Source organism: Camellia sinensis, chromosome 3 (genome assembly GCF_055761805.1).
Source record: "Camellia sinensis isolate YWXY chromosome 3, ASM5576180v1, whole genome shotgun sequence".
NCBI classification, from domain to species: domain Eukaryota; kingdom Viridiplantae; phylum Streptophyta; class Magnoliopsida; order Ericales; family Theaceae; genus Camellia; species Camellia sinensis.
The window spans coordinates 213,602,307-213,624,502 of NC_138963.1; the positions used below are offsets into that span (position 1 = coordinate 213,602,307).

General features: G+C 33.0%; 2 protein-coding genes across 3 annotated transcripts; both read left to right on the top strand.

Moving 5' to 3' along the window:
• Positions 1 to 273: 273 nt before the first annotated feature.
• Positions 274 to 5,493, top strand: LOC114281902 (uncharacterized). Of its 2 annotated transcripts, none has more exons than XM_082922199.1 (9): positions 274 to 428; positions 1,160 to 1,231; positions 1,302 to 1,376; positions 3,007 to 3,090; positions 3,322 to 3,391; positions 3,469 to 3,560; positions 4,466 to 4,507; positions 4,599 to 4,679; positions 5,252 to 5,493. In XM_082922199.1, exons 1-9 carry the CDS (start codon positions 402 to 404, stop codon positions 5,324 to 5,326), a joined length of 618 nt encoding a protein of 205 aa, XP_082778325.1. In that variant the 5' UTR covers positions 274 to 401; the 3' UTR covers positions 5,327 to 5,493. The 2 variants fall into 2 exon arrangements, with proteins under 2 accessions (XP_082778325.1, XP_082778326.1); XM_082922200.1 differs by having other exon boundaries at positions 283 to 428; positions 1,160 to 1,228.
• Positions 5,494 to 8,687: 3,194 nt separating this feature from the next.
• On the top strand, positions 8,688 to 10,890 carry LOC114281901 (3-ketoacyl-CoA synthase 4). Its single transcript, XM_028224490.2, has one exon. The coding sequence runs from the start codon at positions 9,086 to 9,088 to the stop codon at positions 10,637 to 10,639; it is 1,554 nt and encodes a 517-aa protein (XP_028080291.2). The 5' UTR covers positions 8,688 to 9,085; the 3' UTR covers positions 10,640 to 10,890.
• The last annotated feature ends 11,306 nt before the right edge of the window (positions 10,891 to 22,196 follow it).

Sequence of the window (22,196 nt, forward strand, 5' to 3'; positions counted from 1 at the left end):
TTTACTTTTTTAGATGCACCTTACTTAGATGTATCTAAAAAGTAAAAAATTTATGAAAAAATATTTTAAAAAATTAATAAATATATAAAAATATAAAAAATGTACAAAATTCTCGTTTTTCTTTTTTTATATTTTTTGGTATTTAGTGAATTTTTAAAAAGTTTTTTTTATAATTTTTTTTCTTTTTACGTATATTTATATTAGGTATGTTTAAAAATTAAAAAAAATTTAAATATTAAAAAAATTTAAAAATAGAATTTTTTGAAAAGTGTTATTGAAAAATCTAAAGTGGACGAGGGAGTAGCTTTAAAACACAGCTTAGGGCTTAGCAGAACGGTCTTTAGATTCTGTAGTAAAGGTTCTGATCGGACTGATCGCCACTAGATAGCTCTCCCAGAAAGATGGAACCCAGTGCTTCACAATTCAAGGTACACTTTGATCTTTATTGATCGTAGTTTCGATTCACTTGTCTCAAACAAAAACTAGGGTTAATTAAATAAATCATTCGTTTGTTTCCCGAGATATAACGAAGAAAATCATATAAAAATCCAAGCGGAGGGCTAGAAAATGTATGTCGCTTTTCTTAGATGGGGTTTGTCTTTATAAATTTGTTTTTGTTTTTATTTTTATTTTTCTTCTTCATGTACTAATCTTCTTCTTTTTCACAGATAACCTATCACCTGTTTGTGTTTTTGTCTATTTGCCTGTACCAATGTTGGTTGATTTGTGCATTATTAGGTTTTGTCACATTGGTGAATCGTGCTTTCCGTAACCCATGTTTCAAAATTGATGTTTCATATCATTAATCTTAAGTTTGGGGAGATATGCGTGTGAGTTGAATGGATTCTTGTTGCTCATTTAAACCTTAAGTTGTTCTTACTGTAATGATAATGTGGCATGTTAGTTAACTCTTTCATTGTCTTGGGCTTAGTGCTTGATGTGTTTTTGAGATGATTAGGAATTTGATGGATCATGTTATATTCAAAATATATGCCAATAGTTATGAAAAGCAGCTGGCATTTGCATGATGTTTTTAACTTCTAACACTGGATATGCACAAATTCTAGGGGATTAGGAAGTTATCGGGAATTGTATTCACATCGGAACTGCAAAAAATTGTTGCATATCTTGTTTATGTGAGCATTTCCTTATTGTGCAGATTATCTTGGGATCATCTTCAGTAGCCCGTCGGAAAATACTAGCTGAGATGGGATACGACTTCACAATCGTGGTATATTCTAGTCGATTGTCTGGTATTCATCTCATAGATGCCAAGAAGTTAACTTTGCTTATAATTTTAGACTGCAGACATCGATGAGAAAGGCATTCGGAAAGAAAAGCCAGAAGAGTTGGTAATGGCCCTTGCAAAGGCGAAGGTTGGTTTTTCCTTTTGAGTTAGAATCCGAATATTGTCATAATTACAAACTGTTTTTTGTGGTTCATATGTTGGGCATCCAACTTTAGCATGCAGTCGCTCTGTCTTTATTTACACTTGTTGAAGAGGTAGTATATCTGTTAAATCATGCAACAACAATATGTTTATACGAAACCCCTTATCAGATGCATCATTACAGACTTTCCTGTATTTTGCATGGATGTCTCATGTGTGTAAAGCATTTTGTCTTCTTGTGATTGCATAATGGTTTAGTGGTTAAATGCTCAAGGTGCACTAAGGCGCTACGATTAAAGAGCAATTGCTCAGAGGAAGAAAACAGTTCCAAAAAGAGGAAATAATAATAATGGTTTAGAAACAAAAAAAAAATACAGGCAGAAGCCTGGATCAAAACATCTGGAACTTAAACTATTTGGGAACTTAAAAGTTGAGACCTATGTGATGGATGGAGACTAGAGAGCTTGGTTTAGGACCAGAGCTTCAGTTGTTCCCCCATAGGGACTTTTAAAATTTCTTGAATCCAATGCTTTGAGGACCACTCGAACCACAATACACCACAAGGCCCAAAGGTCCATACTATGTTACCAGAAAATGCTAATACCCTAGCAAATTACGTATTAGTACGCACATTCCAAAACATGGTACACTTTCGCTCTAAAACGGTAAATTTAGTGATCCAAAGCGATCTCCAAACTTTTTCCAATATATTTCCTTAAATGTTAATTCAGGAGAAAATATATATATATATATATGAACTAAAATCTAAGGTAAGTTAAGTTTTGACAAGATAAAAAATAAAAATGGGTCATAATTTTCATAGAAATGATTTGCTACATGAAAGAAGAAGAAAAAATTTTATTTGATACTTAATTGCTGAAAGAAAATTACTCTAGAAGTATCTTAAGTGTGATAAATATAAGTCTACTCGTATCGTACCACATTTTAGATCATGTGGCGTACCTTGTTTCCGTTCCTGTTCCGTGTACCGGAATGATCCACGCTCTAGGTAACATAGGGTCCATAACAAAAACAGTAGTTAATAGTAAAACAAGCCCAATCAGTAAACATCAAGAAAAGGGCCCTATTTTTGTTTGAGTTTTTTTCTTAGTCTTGTATGTTTTGATCTTTGAGGACGAGTCCTCCTGGGTACTTTACTTTTTCTTCAATAAAATTCATTATGTTGCTGATAAAAAAAAGAAAAGAAAAGAAAAAGAAAAGGGCCCTATTTAACCGAGGCATGCCTATTCTGGGTCTTGTGCCTTATGCAGTTTGGGTTGGACCTAGGTACTAGGTACTAAGTGGGTTTGAAAGGGCCGCCTAGCAAAAGCCACAGTTGATGCCTTGGGCTTTTATGGTGCCTAATAAGTGCGTCTTTAGCTACTATTAGCAGGTTGTAAATTGTCTTATCATGTGTGTACAGAATCTACAGATGTATAAATGTCATATTTTCTTCCTAAGCTATATAGTTTGTGCACTCTTCTTATCTAAATATATTACACTGATAAGTTCTAGCATTCTGTTTGGCTGTTTTCTTTGTATGCATTGTCCTAAGATGGAATAGTTTTGGTTCTAGTCTCGTCCATTGATTGGGTGTAAATTGCACTGCATCTCAGGCTGATGCCCTCGTATTGAAACTTCAAACAATGGATAATCAAGAGACGGATGTCAAACCAACACTTTTAATAGCAGCTGACACAGTATGTCCTGTTTCATTTCTCTTGATGTACCCTATTTAATCAATTTGGTGGATCAAATCAAGATTGGGATCGCCTAGTTCCATCTATGCAACTAGGATATATTGCATTTTGAAGGAGATGGGACATGCCTCAAAACATTGTCAGGGATTTGCCCCGTTCTTTTTTTTTTTTGGAGAAATATAATTACATTTTGTTACTTATTTCATATTCCTAACTTCAAATGATTTGGAGGTGGTTGTCTATGAAGGTGCAATAAGGGAAAAACCATCTAGTAAGGAAGAAGCTCGCCAATTCATCAAAGGTTTGCTTCATACTTTTACCACAATTTTCTGCTGTCACAGTTTATGGTTCTGCCAATCTTACCATTGCACATAATAGGTTATTCTGGTGGGCATGCGGCGACAGTGAGCTCTGTTCTTGTTATGAATCTCAAGACTGGATTCAGAAAAGGAGAATGGGACAAAGTGGAGGTACAATTTACCTCTACTCATTACGTTATGACTTGTTCTGATATCCTTATAAGGGAAGTTTTTTTTGTAATTTTTTAAGACCTCAATGCCTTTTGACTTGTTCTGAAGATTTTTGTTATTACATAAGAGATTTTAGACCAATTAATAACTCAAATTATTTGACACATATACCAGGCCAAAGCTAAAAAAGAAAAAGAAATGATTGTGTGACATGACACCAATTATATGTTCTCTGATTGGTGTGCTAAAAATATCTTGTACTAGGGTCATATATTGTTGTAACCTAATAACTTAACCAATAATGTATAGGCTGAAAAAGTTATCCTTCCTTACCCATCTTTTATTGCAAACAAATTCTTTATAGGGGCAAGCTTATAGGTTTGGGGTTACAAAAAAAAAAAATTCTTGACTCTTTGGGATTTGAGAAAGACAGTGTTGGAATGTAGAAATACATTATTTACCTGTGATTTTGATGTGGAATTATAGCACAAATGCTTTTGTTGAAGCTTGATAAATGCCTAATAAACTTTAAGCAAACTAGAACTATCAATAACCCTCATCTTTTTCATGGGTGTAAATATTCGGAAATTATTGTTATTAGTATAATTTTTTCTATAATCATCAGATGTGTAAGCTCCTCTGGTTGCTTGGTGTGCCAGAAAACTTTGAAATTTATGATGTGCAAGAACTTCTTTGTCAAAGACATTTCATATTTTGTTATCCAATATATCTATCTTTTAATTTGCATGACATTCCCTTTTCTTTATGCAAAAAAGTATTATTTTCTAGTGTTGTGTTTGTTAGTTGGTGTTCTTTTTGCACTGTGAATCCTTAGTGTTTTTTTTTTTCCTAAAGAATTATCATGTATAATATGTTGAAACTACACTTGTGGTGATGACTTGCAGATTTATTTCCATGACATACCGGATCAAGTCATTGATAACCTGGTATAGTATGTTTTCATTATAATTGGCGGTGGTTGTATTATTTGATCAACTGACAAGTCAAGTTTTGTTTTCTTTCTTTCTCTGAGTCCAGATTGAGGAGGGGTTTGTTCTCAATGTTGCTGGAGGGTTGATCATAGAACATCCTTTGATACTACCCTACGTTAAACAAGTGGTTGGTTTCTTGATGTCTGCCGAATCTTCTGATTTCTAATGTCATTGTTGATAAATTGTAGTCATAGGAGGCACATTCATATTGTATGTGCATAATACATGGACAATCAAATACCTCCAAGCCCATAGTATAGTATGGCTTGCTAAAATCCAAACTTGGGTCTATATACTATGAGCTCAGCTGACCCGTTACTAAGCAGAGTAGTTATACTCGAAAAGAACAGATTAAACTTTTTTCGGAATAGCTTTTTTCCCTTTTCCTTTTTAATTTTTAATTTTATTTTGCTCTTTATAGCAGATATAGAATCGGTTAAAGAAAAGGCTCATATGTCCGCAGCCCAAAATGCTCTCTCATTGTCCAACTTGTTCCCAAATAATAAATGTCAAGAATGCCCTTTAGCATCCGTTTCCAATGCAACTCTGTTCATCAATAATTTCCAAATCTTTCTCCGTCTTTATGTCCTTTCCCCCCCTACTCATGAAGAACTTTATTTGCTATCGTGGAGTTACGGATGAATCACTTTATTAATGGTCTTCAGGCATTAACATCAATTAGTGCTTTGCTATATGCAGGTAGGAACAACCGATAGCGTGATGGGACTCCCGAAAGCTCTTACACAGAGACTGATAAAGGGGGCTCTCTATTAGTATAACTCTTTTTCCAATTTTACCTGATTATACCTCTATCCCTGTTTTTTAGAATCATTTAATTTGTGTATTTGCAAACTTTATAACATGTAACTTCACCTATCTATCAACCCATATGCTTAATATTTTTGGTTTAATCTACTTATCATTTGGATGTTGGAAAACAATTAACGGTAAGATTAGAAATTTCGGTTGTACTCTTTTATTTGCTGCTATGGTGTTGTACATGGTGGTGGATTTGACTCATGCCGCTGTTCATTGCATCTGCTAGTAAATTTTCTGAACTCCATTTGAAAAGCTATAATAAGCACTTTTAAAGATTGTGTAGCTTAATTTAAAAAGACATTTAATTTAAGTGCAATTATGCATTGTTATCATGTTAATTCAAGAAGAATCCATGAATCAATGAAGTTTTCAAGAAGCAATTCAAAGTTCTCTTCTTCCTCGTTTCTTTTTAAAAAAATTTATAATAAATTTACTTTAGTTCATTTTGTGTTTTTCTACGTTTTGTCTGAAAAACAAGAAAATTATGAACATAAATTTATCAAAGTTTTTATTTTTTATTTAATTTCCCATTAAAGTAAATACGTATATATAGTTTTATTAATCTGAACTAGACATTACCTTCCTCTACAAGGGTAGAAAAATATATATTTCATCAAAAAATTCCCTAGTAAATGGCACAACACAGATATGGGTTGTTTGAAAATATATTATTTTAGTCGATTATTTAATTTTTTATGGAAGACGTATAAAAAAATTTAAAAAGTGATGTAATGGAATATTTTGTTTTATTAACTATTTTAGTTTAGAAAGAATTATTTTAGCTCATTTTAAAACACATTTGGCAAGGCATTTTTTGTCGAAGAAAACATGTTGGTATATAATGATGATTTCATTAATAATATATTTTTTAATTAATTAAACATAAAAATAAATGTTTTAATAAAATTTTCACTACTAGTAAAAAAAATTCTCTAGAGAACGGATAATTTCACATTAATATTGTGTCTATTTAATAATAGAGGTGAAAAAATTACATAATATTAGAAAGAAGGCAATAATAAAAAATGATATAATTTTATTGAATAGATATAAAATCACGTGATTTTCTTGATGCATGTGATAATTTTATTTTATAGAAAAAGGAAAATTTACGCATAAGTCCTAGTTTCTGAAAAGTTAAACTATTTAGTCCTAAAAAATTTTTTATGCTCTATTTAGTCCAATTTGCACATCAATCTAATGTTCGAAACATTAATTTGATGTTTGGAATCTAATGTTCGAAACATTAATCTGATGTTCGAAATCTAATGTTCGAAACATTAATCTGATATTTGAAACATTGTAATGGGACCTTTCAGTCTATAAGAAAACTTTTAGGACTAAACAGTGTATAAGTTATTAATTTGAGATTTATTGGTACATCCCCCAAAATAGTATAGGTTCTAAATTTTTTATCAAATAAATAATCAAATGTCTCACATGGGTGTAGAGTCCACAAAATTACGGATCTCATCTCCACGTGAGACATTTAATGTTTATAAGTGATGCTAGGGACCCAAATAGAATAATGTTATATATACCAATTATGCTATATGTACCAATTAGGCTATGTTTGTTTGGGCGGACTGGATTAGCATTCTCATGACTAATAGTCCTAGGACTACGAATCCGTTGGATTATGTATCCTATCTTAACTAATAGTCAAGTTTAAAATAATTAGTCCATACTTCAATTGTTTAACCAAACATCGGATTAATAATTTTATTGGACTATTAGTCCAATCCCAAACTCATGTCCACCCAAACAAACATGGCCTTAATGTACTAACTAGTATAGTAATAGATGATGTGGCATAATTTTAGAGATTTTAGGTATTTGTAATTTGTATAATAAGTGGGGTTAGTAATAATGGAATAATACTAGTTGGTATACTAGTATACTAGTATGGATATTAATTGGTACATGTAGTACCACCGCCCCTAGTGGCGGAGCCAGGAAATTAAGTTAGAAAGAATACTTATTAATTACAATTTTTTATTTAAAAAAAATCATGATCAACATTAAGATAATAATAATTTTATAAGCTAAATTTAAGCATAAGAAATTAAAAATCATTATTAATAGGAATAAATCAAAATTCTATAATAGTTTGTAATAGCTCGGTGTGAGATGGTGATGTAAGTTTGTAATTTTAATACAAAAAATTACGGATCAAAATTTCTAATTTTGAGAAAATAAAAATGCATCATTTATAGCATAAATTACTATAAAATCTATTTAATTTTTATTTGACATAAAATATTAAAGAGATAATATTGCTTATAAATGATGTATTTTGAATGAAAATTTTTAAATAGTCTTAGAATACCATATGACGTTGTATATGTGATGCTTCAAGCATGAGAAATCACAAATCACACTAATTAACTTGTCAACTATCTAAAAAAAATGAGTTAATTATATTTAATTCATAAAATTTCTCACTACACTATTGGTTTAAACTACTACATAAATAATACCACATAGTACTCCCAAAGTATCAAATAATTACTTGTAAAACAATACAATAAATCCTTAACCAAAGAACATATTAAGAAAAAAAAAATACATTTTGTATATGACCATGACATAAAAATAAAAAAAAAAAGTTCAAAATTGAGGGGGGCACGTGACCCTGAGCCTTCTTTGGCACTGCCCCTTACCGTCCCAAATAATCTATTAAATTTTTTATCAAACTTCTCACATGGGATGAGACTCACACACACCCACACACATATAAATTTGTGTAGGTTCCATACCTATGTGAAAAAATTGATAAAAAAATTTAATACATTATTTAAAATTCATAACATTTTCTAAGAGTTGTACTGGAGACCCAGTCTCCAACACCCCCACCACCAACCCTCACACGTAGTGGTTGATCATTAAATTTAAAAAAAAATAAAAATAAAAATTTAGACCAATCACTCTTCACTGGGGTCTGGGGTCACCCCGTAGGGATCTATTTTCTAATACTCCCTCCGTCCTAAAATATTAGTTCCTTATTCCATTTTTCATTGTCCCAAAATATTAGTCCCTCTTCAAAAATCAAGTACAAAAATAATATAAATTTCCTATTTTACCCTTCTTTTAAATTAATAAACAACATAAAAAGTACAATTATGCATTGATATTCTCAAAAAATGTACTATCAAAAGCATAATTTTAGAAAATCAACTTTTTTCAAATGCAATAATTATACTACCAAAAAAAGTTTAATTTCCTAAAAAAAATCATTATTTTGGGACAGAGGGAGTATGATTTAATATCTCTAACACTATTCGATTTTATAATATGATTTCATTAAATGCACACTTGTCTACGTCTACTTGACACGATTCTTGAATGCCAGCTCATTCAACGTCGGTTATGGATTTCTCAGAAACCTTTTACCTGTACATGTCTGTTCAACACGAACAACTTGACATTTCACACTACAATAAATGGCACTTTCCTTACTTTTCGTCAGAATCACAACCACTTATTATATTATTATATTATAGACTTTACAAACCAAAAATAAAAAAAAAAAACAAAAAAAAAATGATTGGAACGGTCAGTTATTTAGATTAGATTATCTCTGCTTTGATTCCTCACTCTCAATGATTTATTCAAATCAAATAAATTAAAAACTCAATTTTTAAATCTCTCTCTCATCTTCTATATATATATATATATAAATAAAAATCTAGGTCAAATCAGATTAGGGTTGAGATGAGAGACGCCGCCATGGACGGAGGAGGCGATGGTCGATTCAACGGCGGCCGTGGCGGTGGCGTTCAGATCCACCACAGCCGGAAGCTTCCCGATTTCCTCCAGAGTGTGAATCTCAAGTACGTAAAACTAGGTTATCACTACTTGATCTCTCATCTATTGACTCTATGTCTCATACCTGTAATTGCTGTGATTTTGGTCCAAGCTTCTCAAATGAACCCTAATGACGTTCGCCAGTTATGGCTTCACCTTCAATACAATCTCGTCAGTGTTATTGTTTGCTCTGCTTTTTTGGTTTTCGGATCCACTGCCTATATCGTGACTCGCCCTAGACCTGTTTATCTTGTTGATTATGCCTGTTATCGTGCTCCTGATCACCTTAAAGCTTCGTCTTCCCGGTTCTTGGAGCACTCGAGGCTCACCGGGGACTTCGATGAGTCTTCCTTGGAGTTCCAACGCAAGATCTTGGAGCGTTCGGGGCTCGGGGAAGAGACTTATGCCCCTGAATCTATGCATTGTATTCCTCCAAGACCGTCTATGGCGGCTGCGAGAGAGGAGGCCGAGATGGTCATGTATGGTGCTTTGGATAATCTATTTGCTAATACCTCGATTAAACCTAAGGATATTGGTGTTCTTGTTGTGAATTGTAGTTTGTTTAATCCGACTCCTTCTCTTTCTGCTATGATTATAAATAAGTATAAATTGAGGGGTAATATCCGGAGTTTCAATTTGGGGGGTATGGGTTGTAGTGCAGGGGTGATTGCTATTGATCTTGCCAAGGACATGTTGCTAGTTCATAGAAATACTTTGGCTGTTGTTGTTAGTACGGAAAACATGACCCAGAATTGGTATTTTGGGAATAAGAAGTCTATGTTGATACCCAATTGTTTGTTTAGAGTTGGGGGTTCTGCGGTTTTGTTGTCGAATAAGTATGCTGATAGGAGGCGGGCCAAGTATAAGCTTGTTCATGTTGTGAGGACCCACAAGGGGGCAGATGATAAGGCTTTTCGTTGTGTTTATCAAGAGCAGGATGATGCAGGGAAGACTGGTGTTTCATTATCCAAAGACCTCATGGCAATTGCCGGTGGGGCTCTTAAAACCAACATCACTACATTGGGTCCTATTGTGCTCCCAATTAGCGAGCAACTTCTGTTCTTTGCTACCCTGGTGGTCAAGAAGTTGTTTAATAAAAATATCAAGCCTTATATCCCAGATTTTACGCTTGCATTTGATCATTTCTGCATACATGCTGGGGGAAGGGCTGTGATTGATGAGCTGGAGAAGAATTTGCAGCTGCTGCCAATTCATGTGGAAGCATCTCGGATGACCCTCCACCGATTTGGGAACACTTCATCGAGCTCCATTTGGTATGAACTGGCATACATTGAGGCCAAGGGGAGGATGCGAAAAGGGCACCGGGTCTGGCAGATTGCGTTTGGGAGTGGTTTCAAATGTAATAGTGCAGTCTGGAAGGCACTTCGAAATGTGAAGCAGCCTCATAATGGTCCCTGGGAGGATTGCATTGACAAGTACCCTGTGGAACTAGTTTCGTAGCTCATTATTCCGGGTATTGCTTGTCAGTAGTTTAGCACGTCTTCTCAAATTCTTGCTATTCTACTCCATCAGGTGGTCTCTTCATTCGATTATTGAAATGTATTTTCCTTTTTACTTTTTCTTACGTAGACCGCTGTTGATTTTTTTGATTTGCTGATTTTGTACCGTACCATCTAGACAATTTTCATCCTGCATAACTTTGTGATTGTGATAATGCTGAGGCTGTGTGTATTATAAATTTCCGCTTCAAAGTGTTATGTCGTTCTATTCTATTTCTTTATAGAGTTTATCACTTCTTAGTGAGACTCCTAATTACAATGTCATCGACACTGAGCTGCTATGGCATCTAATTGTTAACAGGGAAGTTACTTCCAAAAGGATTAAGATCAAGCAGAAATGATTAATGTTCCTATTTTGGTTTTGCTGAATTAACTTTTTTCTCTATCCAATAAATTGTTACGACTTGTTTTTCTGCTTAATTATCCTGTCCGGTGGAAATATAGAACGAGGTAACCTGAAGCTTGATCAAAACTGCTAAAAGTTCTTCTGTGTTTTTTGCGTGTTCATTGTAGAGTAGTCTCTCTGCAAAACTTCCACATTCTCCAACTATTATCAAAATTGAACTATATAATCAACAAACTGGAGAATTTAGCAAGGATAAGAGCCTATCCAGTTGCCATAACTAAATTTGTGCTAACACAACTTTGCTAGATAAGGGTCCTTAACGGCTGTAGGTGGGATGATACTTAAAGATTTATCTTTTTAAATAAAGCAGTTACTGTGAAAATAATATAACAAAAATGAGGATCAAGGCAAGTTGTAGTTTCCTAATAAGTTAGCTGAGCCACCTAAGCAATGCAGCTCTCCTCCAAGGAGCCTATTTCTTTAACTCTCCATTTCCCAAATGACCCTCTGGATGTTGTCATTTGCGGCGGATAATACTCCAATGGGTGTGAATGATCTAAACATCATTTTGGATAAAGTTATGCCAATGAACCTTATGTAGTAATGCCATTTTATTCAGATATTCTTATCCATTTGGGTTCATCGGGTAAGTTCAAATCAAATCTGGCCAGCCTTATCAGATTGTTTTTGGGTAGTTTTTGCCACTATATAAAATTAATTATCACAGTTTCATGTGGTTACCACCCAATTTTGGGTAGCTTTTGTCAATTTTGAATTTGGTGAGTGATGGAGTGTGCATAAAACTGTTGTGACCCTACCACTATTATATATTTTCCAAAAAAAATTCGTAAGTTTGCAAGCTTTGAAGAAGAGATTTCCTCTTAAGATGGATTTATTTTATTTTTGGAAGTAGATAATTGTACTTGCCATGTGCTTGGATCTGCAGTGTCAATTTCAAGAGACAGAGTGACATGAGAAAGAGAAGGTATTTTAGCCAGTCAAACGTGAATCTTTAACGACTACTTCAAATATAGAAATTTGAATATTTTAAGAAGTTATGAATTTATTTAATTTAATTGAGTATATAACCTTTGATGGAGCATAATGGCGAACAAGGATTTATGTTACCAACACCACTTGATTAGGACACAAGACTTGGTTTGGTTTAGTTTTGTTAGTGGGAGTAAATGCAATGCTAAGTGATATGGTTTCTTTTCTGGGGGTTGATTCACCAGTCCCCTTCACTTAAGGAGTGACTAGTCTATTTTTACTTTATTATTTTTTATAAGCAATCATAGTGATTGATTAAGACTGGTATAGATAATATTGACACTTTAATATTTTCATTTTTAGAAATGTTGCCATGCTGAAACATTCTTTTAGCTTGTTTGGAAATAAATTTCTCATAGTTGATCACTTGGATCCGAAATATGGTTGATAACCATAGTGATTAGCGTTTTTTTTATTGTGTGTAATTCATGAAAAGGATGTGGCAGGAAAAGACTATCATTCATAATCAGAGTCCATAATTGGTGCACATATATCTGTATTTTTGTCATCTTGGTTCGCCATCTTTGCATTATGATCAAATTTCCGTGTTTGATAATTTGTCTGGGAGATTACATTTTAGTAATCAAAGCTTGCCCAACATTAAACTGATATATATCATATACCTACCACTATACACTTGGCGAGCAATGAATATTCTGCATGAGAGAATATTTTTGAGAAACTTCTGAGTTATCGCACGGAATGTTTTGTAAAATTTGTTGCTTATCACAATTTTTCCTTGTAATTTCTGAAGTTTGAACATGTTTCACAAAGTCGGCTCACGGAAGGTTAAATATTGTGATGCATTTACATCTTTTCTTTGTAATTGAGCTTCTCAAATTACCCGTGCCTCTGCATTACATCCTGTTATCTTAATAGCTTAAGCCATAAGTTCCACATGTGCTCGCTCCCTCAAGATGAGCGAACCATAGTTTGACTCCATGTCCCAACGCAAGGAGCTGATGACCTAGGATTAAGGGGATAAGTCTTGTGCTCTCTAGCAACGTTTGGTAAAACTCGAACCAATGACCTCATGCCCATCAAACTACTTGGGAGGCACATATATATTGTTACACAATAAAATGTCCAGCTTCTTTACAGGGTTCTAATCCTTTCTCCTTTCATAGAAGTTTTATAGGAGCAACTTATTTTCTTTTTCTTCTTTTTCTATAGAAACAAACAAGACTTGCTTGCATTATTGTGTCCATCCATACTCATTTTCTGATGATTTGGTAGTACAGGAGCTATTCTCTCTTTCATTACCTTGGCCCAATTTGTGCAGTTTATTGGACTGCTTGTTTATTTATTTTATTTTAGGGAACCTTCACCACAGTATTTGGTGAAGCTTATTCTTATGAGGCCAAAAAAAAAAAGGCAAAATTATCCACAAGTCCTATTTGAAATATGTGAACACTATTTAATTCAATAATTTTTTGAGTAGACTCAAAAGTCCTACTTTCCTCTCTCTCTCTCTGCTTTTTGCCTCACTCTTTACGTTTTCCTCTCTCTTTTTTTCTGCATTTTTCTCTCATCTTCTTTGTCATGGACGACGATCGGTGATCACGTCTTTCTCCATTGATCGCGGTTCACCGGTAACCACCAACCATCGAAATCAACTTGTGACTTCACCCTCATCGACGGCGAAGAAGATATATTTCCGACGAAAAAGATGAGTAGATCTACTTAGATCTGATGTAGATCTACATCAAATCTGAGTAGATTTAAACAAAAAATAGTTGCCGGAGTACAATCTTCTTTCTATATCCGCCTTTCTCCTTCGATCTCTTATTTTTTTCTACATTTTCTCTATTATACTCTTCTCTTTTTTTGTTCTAATGGAGAAAATTTTCAAGTTCTGAACAAGCGGGTCTCGAGTTTTAGTTACAGGCGGTGAAAACTGTAAAATTTTGCAGTTTCAAATTTTTTTGGTACTGGAATGAATCATGGTATAAAACTCTAAAATTTTGCAGCTTCATAACATTCTTTAGAACTGTAAAATTTTACAGTTTTATAACATGTTTTTCAGTTTGATTAATAAAGATAAATACTTAATAGATTTTTGCTTTGAAACTGTAACATTTTACAGTTTCAAAACTTACTTTTCAGTTTGATCAATATTGGAGATTATTTGTTTAAACCTTACAAAAATTGAAAACTAGCATATGTTTTTCCCATTGTTGCTGTTTTTTGTCGTTTCATTTTTTTTCTTTTAGTTTATCAATATTTAACACATTTTGCTATTTTTTTTTTGCTCTAATTTCTTCATTTATTTTTTTTTTTTTTTTCCGGCAATATTCTAGAGATTCCGGTGAGTCTCCAGTGATATTCTTAACGTCTAGTGAACGTTCTGAACATTCCGACGACTTCCATTAACGTTCTCAACACTCCGGTGAACTCCCGGTAATACTCCGGCGACTTCCCGGTGTTGTTGAACATTCCGACGAGTCTCCGGTGACCGTTTGACGGAAGTCCGACGATAGTAAGATATAACAGTGTCTATAAATTAAAAAAAAAAAAAATAGGAGTTTTTGGTAACAATTAAAAATGTGTAAGGCTAGTTGGTGCAAGTGTTTTGTTTAAGGATTAGATGGGTCTTGAACTTTGTATATGGGACTTATTGGTAAGTTTCCCAAAAAAAAAAAGGTACTAAATAAGTTGATTATTGGAAAGTCGGGAAATGATGCTTTTAGCTTTTATTATTTGATTGTCAGTTTTTCAGTTTGTAAAAATGTTGCATTGAATAGAGAGCTATTAATATTTAGGATAAATTACACTTTAATCCCTTGTGGTTTGTCCAAAAAACACGGAATTCCCTATAGTTTCATTTGTAACACTTAAATTCTTAGACTTAATACCAAATTGTAATTTTGGACGAACGTAACAGAAATAATAAAAAGTCATAAATGCCCCTATATATTTTACACTCAGTCATTTCATTTGTATTATTTCGTATCTCTCTCTCTATATATATATATATCTTTTCTCTCACCGTGACCACCATCATCACCACGACCTTTCAACACCAAACCCACCTCATTCACCCATTTTCACAACTAGAATCCATCACCATTACCATCAAGCTCCACGATCACCATCATCGCAAGCTCTATGTCACCATTGGACTGTCACGACCACCATCGCCCAGCTCCGTCAAAACCAAGAACCACCCTTTACAAAGGGCTATGAAGCTGCAGAAGATGGTGGATGATGAAAAAGAAAAAAATATATTTGGAGATGTTTCTTTGAAATGTGTGAAGTTAGTTTTTGGACAACTTTGAGCATGCCAAAACCACCCATTTTAGGAAGAAATGAGAAAATGAGGTGGCATAGGATGAAGTATAAAGCACGTATAAAGCAAAGTGAAGAGATTGGTGAAAGAACGGGATAAATTTGTTAAGAATCAAGAAAATTATAGAGTCCGAAAGATAGGCCAAAGAAATGTTGGAAATGGATTTTTTTTTTTTTTTTTTTTGGTCATCTTCAGAGCTCCGAAAGAACGCAAAAAGAACGGATCGAGGCATGTGAGGAGTGCTACAAAAACTAGGCCGTGAGGAAAATCTAGTGAAGCAAAAATGGGGCAAAACAGAGTTACGACGAAAGAGATATAAGGGATTGAATTGGTGCGTTTGAATTTGAAAATCTGATCTTTTCGGACTTGTTCGTGCATCTGGTTTGGAGAAGATAAAAGTGGGTTGGTTGGTACAAATCACATCAATGCTATTTCAAAAATCTAAATGTTTCCACTTATTAATTGTTTGATTCCATGGGTTTGGTTTGTTACTAATTTGAATCATAAAGAGAAAAGTGGGTTTGGATAATTTTTAGAGAGAGAAAAGTGGGTTTGATCATTTCATGATGGTGGTGATGTTGGTTGGTTGTAATTTTGCATGGAAGGTAATGGTGGTGAGATAAGAGGAAAAATAAAAAGTGATGGTGGTGGTTATGCATGGAATATGATAGTGGTGATGTTGGTTTATTGTGATTTTGTATGGAAGGTAATGGTAGTGAGATGAGAGAAAAAATAAAAGGTGATAGTGGTGGTTTTGCGTGGAATATGATGGTGGTGATGTTGGTTGGTTGTGATTTTGCATGGAAGGTAATAGTAGTGAGATAAGAGAACAAATAAAAAGTGGTAGTGGTGGTTTTGCATAGAAGATGATGGTGTTACATATTTATATAATGAAGGAGAGAAAAGATGTGTTTTGGTCCAAGAGTGTAATCCACGCTGTGTTGCACTATACTTTTATACTCGTGAAACCCACATTCTGTTTAAACAAACGGATCCGTAAAAAATTATAGTTTGGTATTAAGTTTAGGGATTTATAAGTGTTACAAATGAACGTATAGGGGGTTCATGTTTTTTGGACAAACCACAAGGGATTAAAATGTAATTTACCCTAATATTTAATATAATGCCTTGCTGCTTCTACCAGTGTTTCACCTTTGCTTTCATTTTTCACTTTTCCTCTTGGTTTCTCTTCTTTTTTTCATATTAAAGAGGTGATGCTCCAATTTCGAACAGTTGAGCCTGCATAAAAGGTGGTGATAAAATGGTGGTTTTAAACTGAGAGTTTTGACTACAATTTGCATTTCTTGCCTACCAGCCAGTCATGAAGCCTTACTTTACCTAAGATATAGGATGACTTGAACTGTTTGTTGGATTGATTGTATTTGTTTACCACTTTTACTGAAATTGATATATAACTCAAAGTATTGTGATAATCATTTGTTAATGTTACAAAGTAACTGGGAAGAAGTGGATCTGCCTATCAATGAATACCTCAGTTATTTTTCAGCCTTGAATTATAGGTCCGTATAAAATGACAAAGTAATGAAGACAGCATTGAATCTTAAATTAGTTGGTACTAATACTTTATAAGAGAGCTAAGGAGGCCGTATTGATCTGACGGGACACCACGTGGTGCAGCTGTTACACCAGAAATTTTCTCCAACTGAGATCGTATTTCCTAGCACGAGATAACTTTCTCTGCTTGAGCCCATATTTCATGTAATGGGGTCATATATTTTCTTATTCATCTTTTTATATATAGTTTATTCCTAAGGATTGATAGGTAGTACAGATAGAGACTAACAAAATTTTTCGACCCAATCTCTCATCTAATGAATTTGAACTGCCAACCTCTCGCTTCTTGTTCGTCTTTCTCCAGTTGAAGGGTTGGTATGTTGAAGCTACTTTTTTATTTTAGAGGGGTATGTTGAAGCTACTTTGGACTTTGCAAAAGATCAAATACGCATTACATAACAATGACACTGACAGCCTCCTAGTCTAGTCCCCATTTTGAATCATCATGGGTTGTTTACTATTTTGCCAGATTGGAAAATCTCTAGTAGAGTTTAATAATGTTTTAAAATTATGATTTGAGAATAGAGTTGTATTTTAAATTTGTGAGTTTTAAAATTATGATTTGAGTGTAAAAAATTTGTTTGGTTATGAGTTTTGAAAAGAGTTTTAAATTGAGTTTGAATTGAGTGATGTGATATATGATATTTGATACAAAAACTTATAATTTATAACCAAACACACAACTCGAAATTCTATTCAAAACTCATAAAAAAAATTTAAAAAAAATCACAAATATATATATATATTTTTTGTAATATAAAAATAACAGGTGCAAAAAAAAAAATCGAACACTGTTCCGGTCAACCAGTCGGACGACCGATAGGACGTCTTGTAGGACAACCAATTAGCTCAAATTTTTCCACCTTGGAAAGAGTTTTCAAAAGTGAGTGTGAAATTAATTTTTGAAAACGTTAAACAAACACCATACTCAAAAGTGAGCGTGGAACTATATTTTGAAAATTTCACTAAACGGAGCACGTTTGGTAGAGTTTTGTAAATATGATTTGAGAGTATGAATTGTATTTTGAGTTTGTGAATTGTGGAATTATGATTTGAGTATAGAAAATTTGTTTGGTTATGATTTTTGAATAGAGTGTTGAATTGTGTTTTGAATTATATGTGAAATTGAGTTTTGAGAGTTTGATGTGACATGTGCAATAAGAAAATTTGTTTGGTGATGAGTTTTCAAAATAGTTTAATTCAACCTTTAATTGATAATCAAACACACAACTCACAATAGTCATAACCAAACTATTTTTAAAATACTCAAATTAAAAAATGATTTTTTTTTTCAATTAATTGTTTTTAAGTAATTTTTTTGAATAATTTTTTTTGTCAAATAATTTTTTTTCAAAAAGTTAACCCAAACAACCATATTTTTTTCCTCAACTTTTTAGTTCAAAAAGTACACTTATTTAGGACATCCCAAACAACCAATATATTTTTGACTTTTCACAAAAAATGTACAAAAAAAAATAAATAAATAAAGTAACTTAAATAAGTATATTTATTTAGTTTATGTCAAATAAAACCTTAATTGTCATGCGGTACCTTCTCCCCCACCTCATAATTTTTTCAATTAGAAAAGTTATATTTATTATATTTTTATATAAATATTGGTATAATAAATTCCTTCAATACTGATACATCAAATAATTATTATTCTTTTCCAACTCATGCTTGTAGGATTGTACACTTTGTTTTCTTTTTCTTTTTATTTTTTTTATTGTTGTTTTCTTGTTATAACCTATATAGGTCCTGTTTAGTAGGACTTATTTTCAGCTTATTTTACCTTTTAGTTTAATTTAAGCTATTTTGATGTGTTTGGTTCAGCTTAACAATACAGCTTATAGCTTTTTGTAAGTCAAAAATCAACTTATTATTTGAGTGGGGGAGGAGAAGCTTAATTTATAAGTCAAAAATCAGTTTATGTTCATAATTATAAGCTATAAGCTGTTAAGCTATAAGTTATAATCATTTTCCCACAGCTCTACCAAACGGAGCCATAGTCCACTTCAAATCGTACCTATTGATATAAATAATTGTTACGAAATATATGGTTACGTTTGGTAGAGTTTTGTAAATATGATTTGAGAGTATGAGTTGTATTTTGAGTTTGTGAGTTGTGAAATTATAATTTGAGTGTAGAAAATTTGTTTGGTTATGATTTTTTAATAGAGTGTTGAATTGTGTTTTGAATTGTATGTGAAATTGAGTTTTGAGAGTTTCATGTGACATGTGAAATAAGAAAATTTGTTTGGTGATGAGTTTTCAAAATAGTTTTCAGAACTTAATTCAACCTTTAATTGATAATCAAACACACAACTCATATATCGATATCCGTATTTTTTCAACAGTCATAACCAAATTATTTTTCAAATACTCAAATTAAAAAATGATTTTTTTTTCAATTAATTGTTTTTAAGTAATTTTTTTGAATAATTTTTTTTTGTCAAATAATTTTTTTTAAATAACTTCTATGTCAATTATTTTGTATCAATTAATTTTTCTATTAATTCATTTTTTAGGCCTGTGCAAACATTTTGTACAATACGTTTTTAATTTTTTTTAAAATTTTGTTGAAGTCAATAACTTTGGAAAATACATACTAACAACAATTAACATAAATCAGTGTGTTTAATATTTTTAAATACAAATTAAAACGTATACCTTACCAAACATTTTCATTACTTTTCCATTTATTACATTTTATTAATTTAATAAAAAACTCGTTTCTTTTTATGCATGCATTATTGTACTTTGAATGTCACCCACCCATGAAGTGAAGGTCATATAATTGGGGGGAGTGATATTTGTGTATGAAATGACCAATTTGCCCCTATTGATTTGAATGGCAGGTTGTTATGTAAGAACAAAATGAAAATGATAATATTGTAATTTCACTTATCCAATACACCTACCCCTCCTATCCTGGGTGTCTGTTCATCACTGTGGAATAAAGGAAAAGACAGACGATGCCAAATACCTACACACATGGTCAGTATACAAATGCAATTAAAAATAAGTAAGGAAAATATAAAAAAAAAAAAACAACCTTCTGGACCCTCTGAACCTCAGCCTCTATATAAGATTTGCGTCTGCAACATCTTCACCATCTCATTCCAACACACCATCTTCACCATCTCATTCCAACACCTTCGGCAGCTCTACATCACATTATAATATTAACTACATTCAGTGTACATATCCGTGTGAAGGAAGAGAGAAGAGGTTAGTTTGAAGTACAGTTCATATTCTTGATAGGATGAGAGCTGAGTTGTAGGGAGGCGAATTGCAGGCGAAGAACTACCACCAGGGACAACCGGCCGGTCATCCCGCCAGTCAACCGCCCAGTAATCCGGTTCAGCCACCAATTCGCCCTCTGCACCCAATTTCGCTATCTGTTGCTTATCTATTCCTTTTTTTGCACCAACATTATACATTTTTCATACATTTTTCTTAACTTCACACCAACATCATACATTTTACTATGCATTTTTCATACTTTTTTCTTAACTTTTGCAATCATCATACTGAGAACAAAAAAAGCGAGACCCGAACGTAGTGAAACCTCTAACCCAGTACAACGTGAACCACAACAACAACATCATGACTATCCAACTGATAATTTTCTCACATATAATCATGAACAAGCCTATTCAAATTTCGCTAATCGACCAATTGTTACGGGGAGAAAGGTAAATCTACCTTCTCAATATAATCCATTGTTGCTTAGCAGATTGGATACAATGGGATGGTTACCTTTAACTAATTTACCACATAAGGCATATCCCCGCTAAATAATTAGTCCAGTGTTGGGGTATACCTCATGTGGTGAATTAGTTAAAGGTAACCATCCCATTGTATCCAATCTGCCAAGCAACAATGGATTATATTGAGAAGGTAGATTTACCTTTCTTCCCGTAACAATTGGTCGATTAGCGAAATTTGAATAGGCTTGTTCATGATTATATGTGAGAAAATTATCAGTTGGATAGTCATGATGTTGTTGTTGTGGTTCACGTTGTACAGGGTTAGAGGTTTCACCACGTTCGAGTCTCGCTTTTTTTGTTCTCAGTATGATGATTGCAAAAGTTAAGAAAAAAGTATGAAAAATGTATAGTAAAATGTATGATGTTGGTGTGAAGTTAAGAAAAATGTATGAAAAATGTATAATGTTGGTGCAGAAAAAGGAACAGATAAGCAACAGATAGCGAAATTGGGTGCGGAGGGCGAACTGGTGGCTAAACCGGATTACTGGGCAGCTGACTGGCAGGATGACCGGCCGGTTGTCCCTGGTGGCAGTTCTTCGCCTGCAATTCGCCTCTCTACAACTCAGCTCTCAGCCTATCAAGAATATGAACTGTACTTCAAACTAACCTCTTCTCTCTTCCTTCACACAGATATGTACACTGAATGTAGTTAATATTATAATGTGATGTACAACTGCCGAAGGTGTTGGAATGAGATGGTGAAGATGGTGTGTTGGAATGGGATGGTGAAGATGGTGCAGACGCAAATCTTATATAGAGGCTGAGGTTCAGAGGGTCCAGAAGGTTGTTTTTTTTATATTTTCGTTACTTATTTTTAATTGCATCTGTATACTGACCATGTGTGTAGGTTTTTGGCATCGTCTGTCTTTTCCTTTATTCCACAATGATGAACAGACACCCAAGATAGGAGGGGTAGATGTATTGGATAAGTGAAATTACAATATTATCCTTTTCATTTTGTTCTTACGTAACAACCTGCCATTCAAATCAAGAGGGGCAAATTGGTCATTTCATACACAAATATCACTCCCCCCAATTATATGACCTTCACTTCACGGGTGGGTGACATTCAAAGTACAATAATGCATGCATAAAAAGAAACGAGTTTTTTATTAAATTAATAAAATGTAATAAATGGAAAAGTAATGAAAATGTTTGGTAACGTATACGTTTTAATTTGTATTTAAAAATATTAAATACACTGATTTATGTTAATTGTTATTAGTATGTATTCTCCAAAGTTATTGACTTCAACAAAATTTTAAAAAAAAATAAAAACGTATTGTACAAAATGTTTGCACAGGCCTAAAAAATGAATTAACAAAAAAATTAATTGACACAAAATAATTGACATATAAGTTATTTAAAAAAAATTATTTGACAAAAAAAATTATTCAAAAAAATTACTTAAAAACAATTAATTGAAAAAAAAATCATTTTTTAATTTGAGTATTTGAAAAATAAT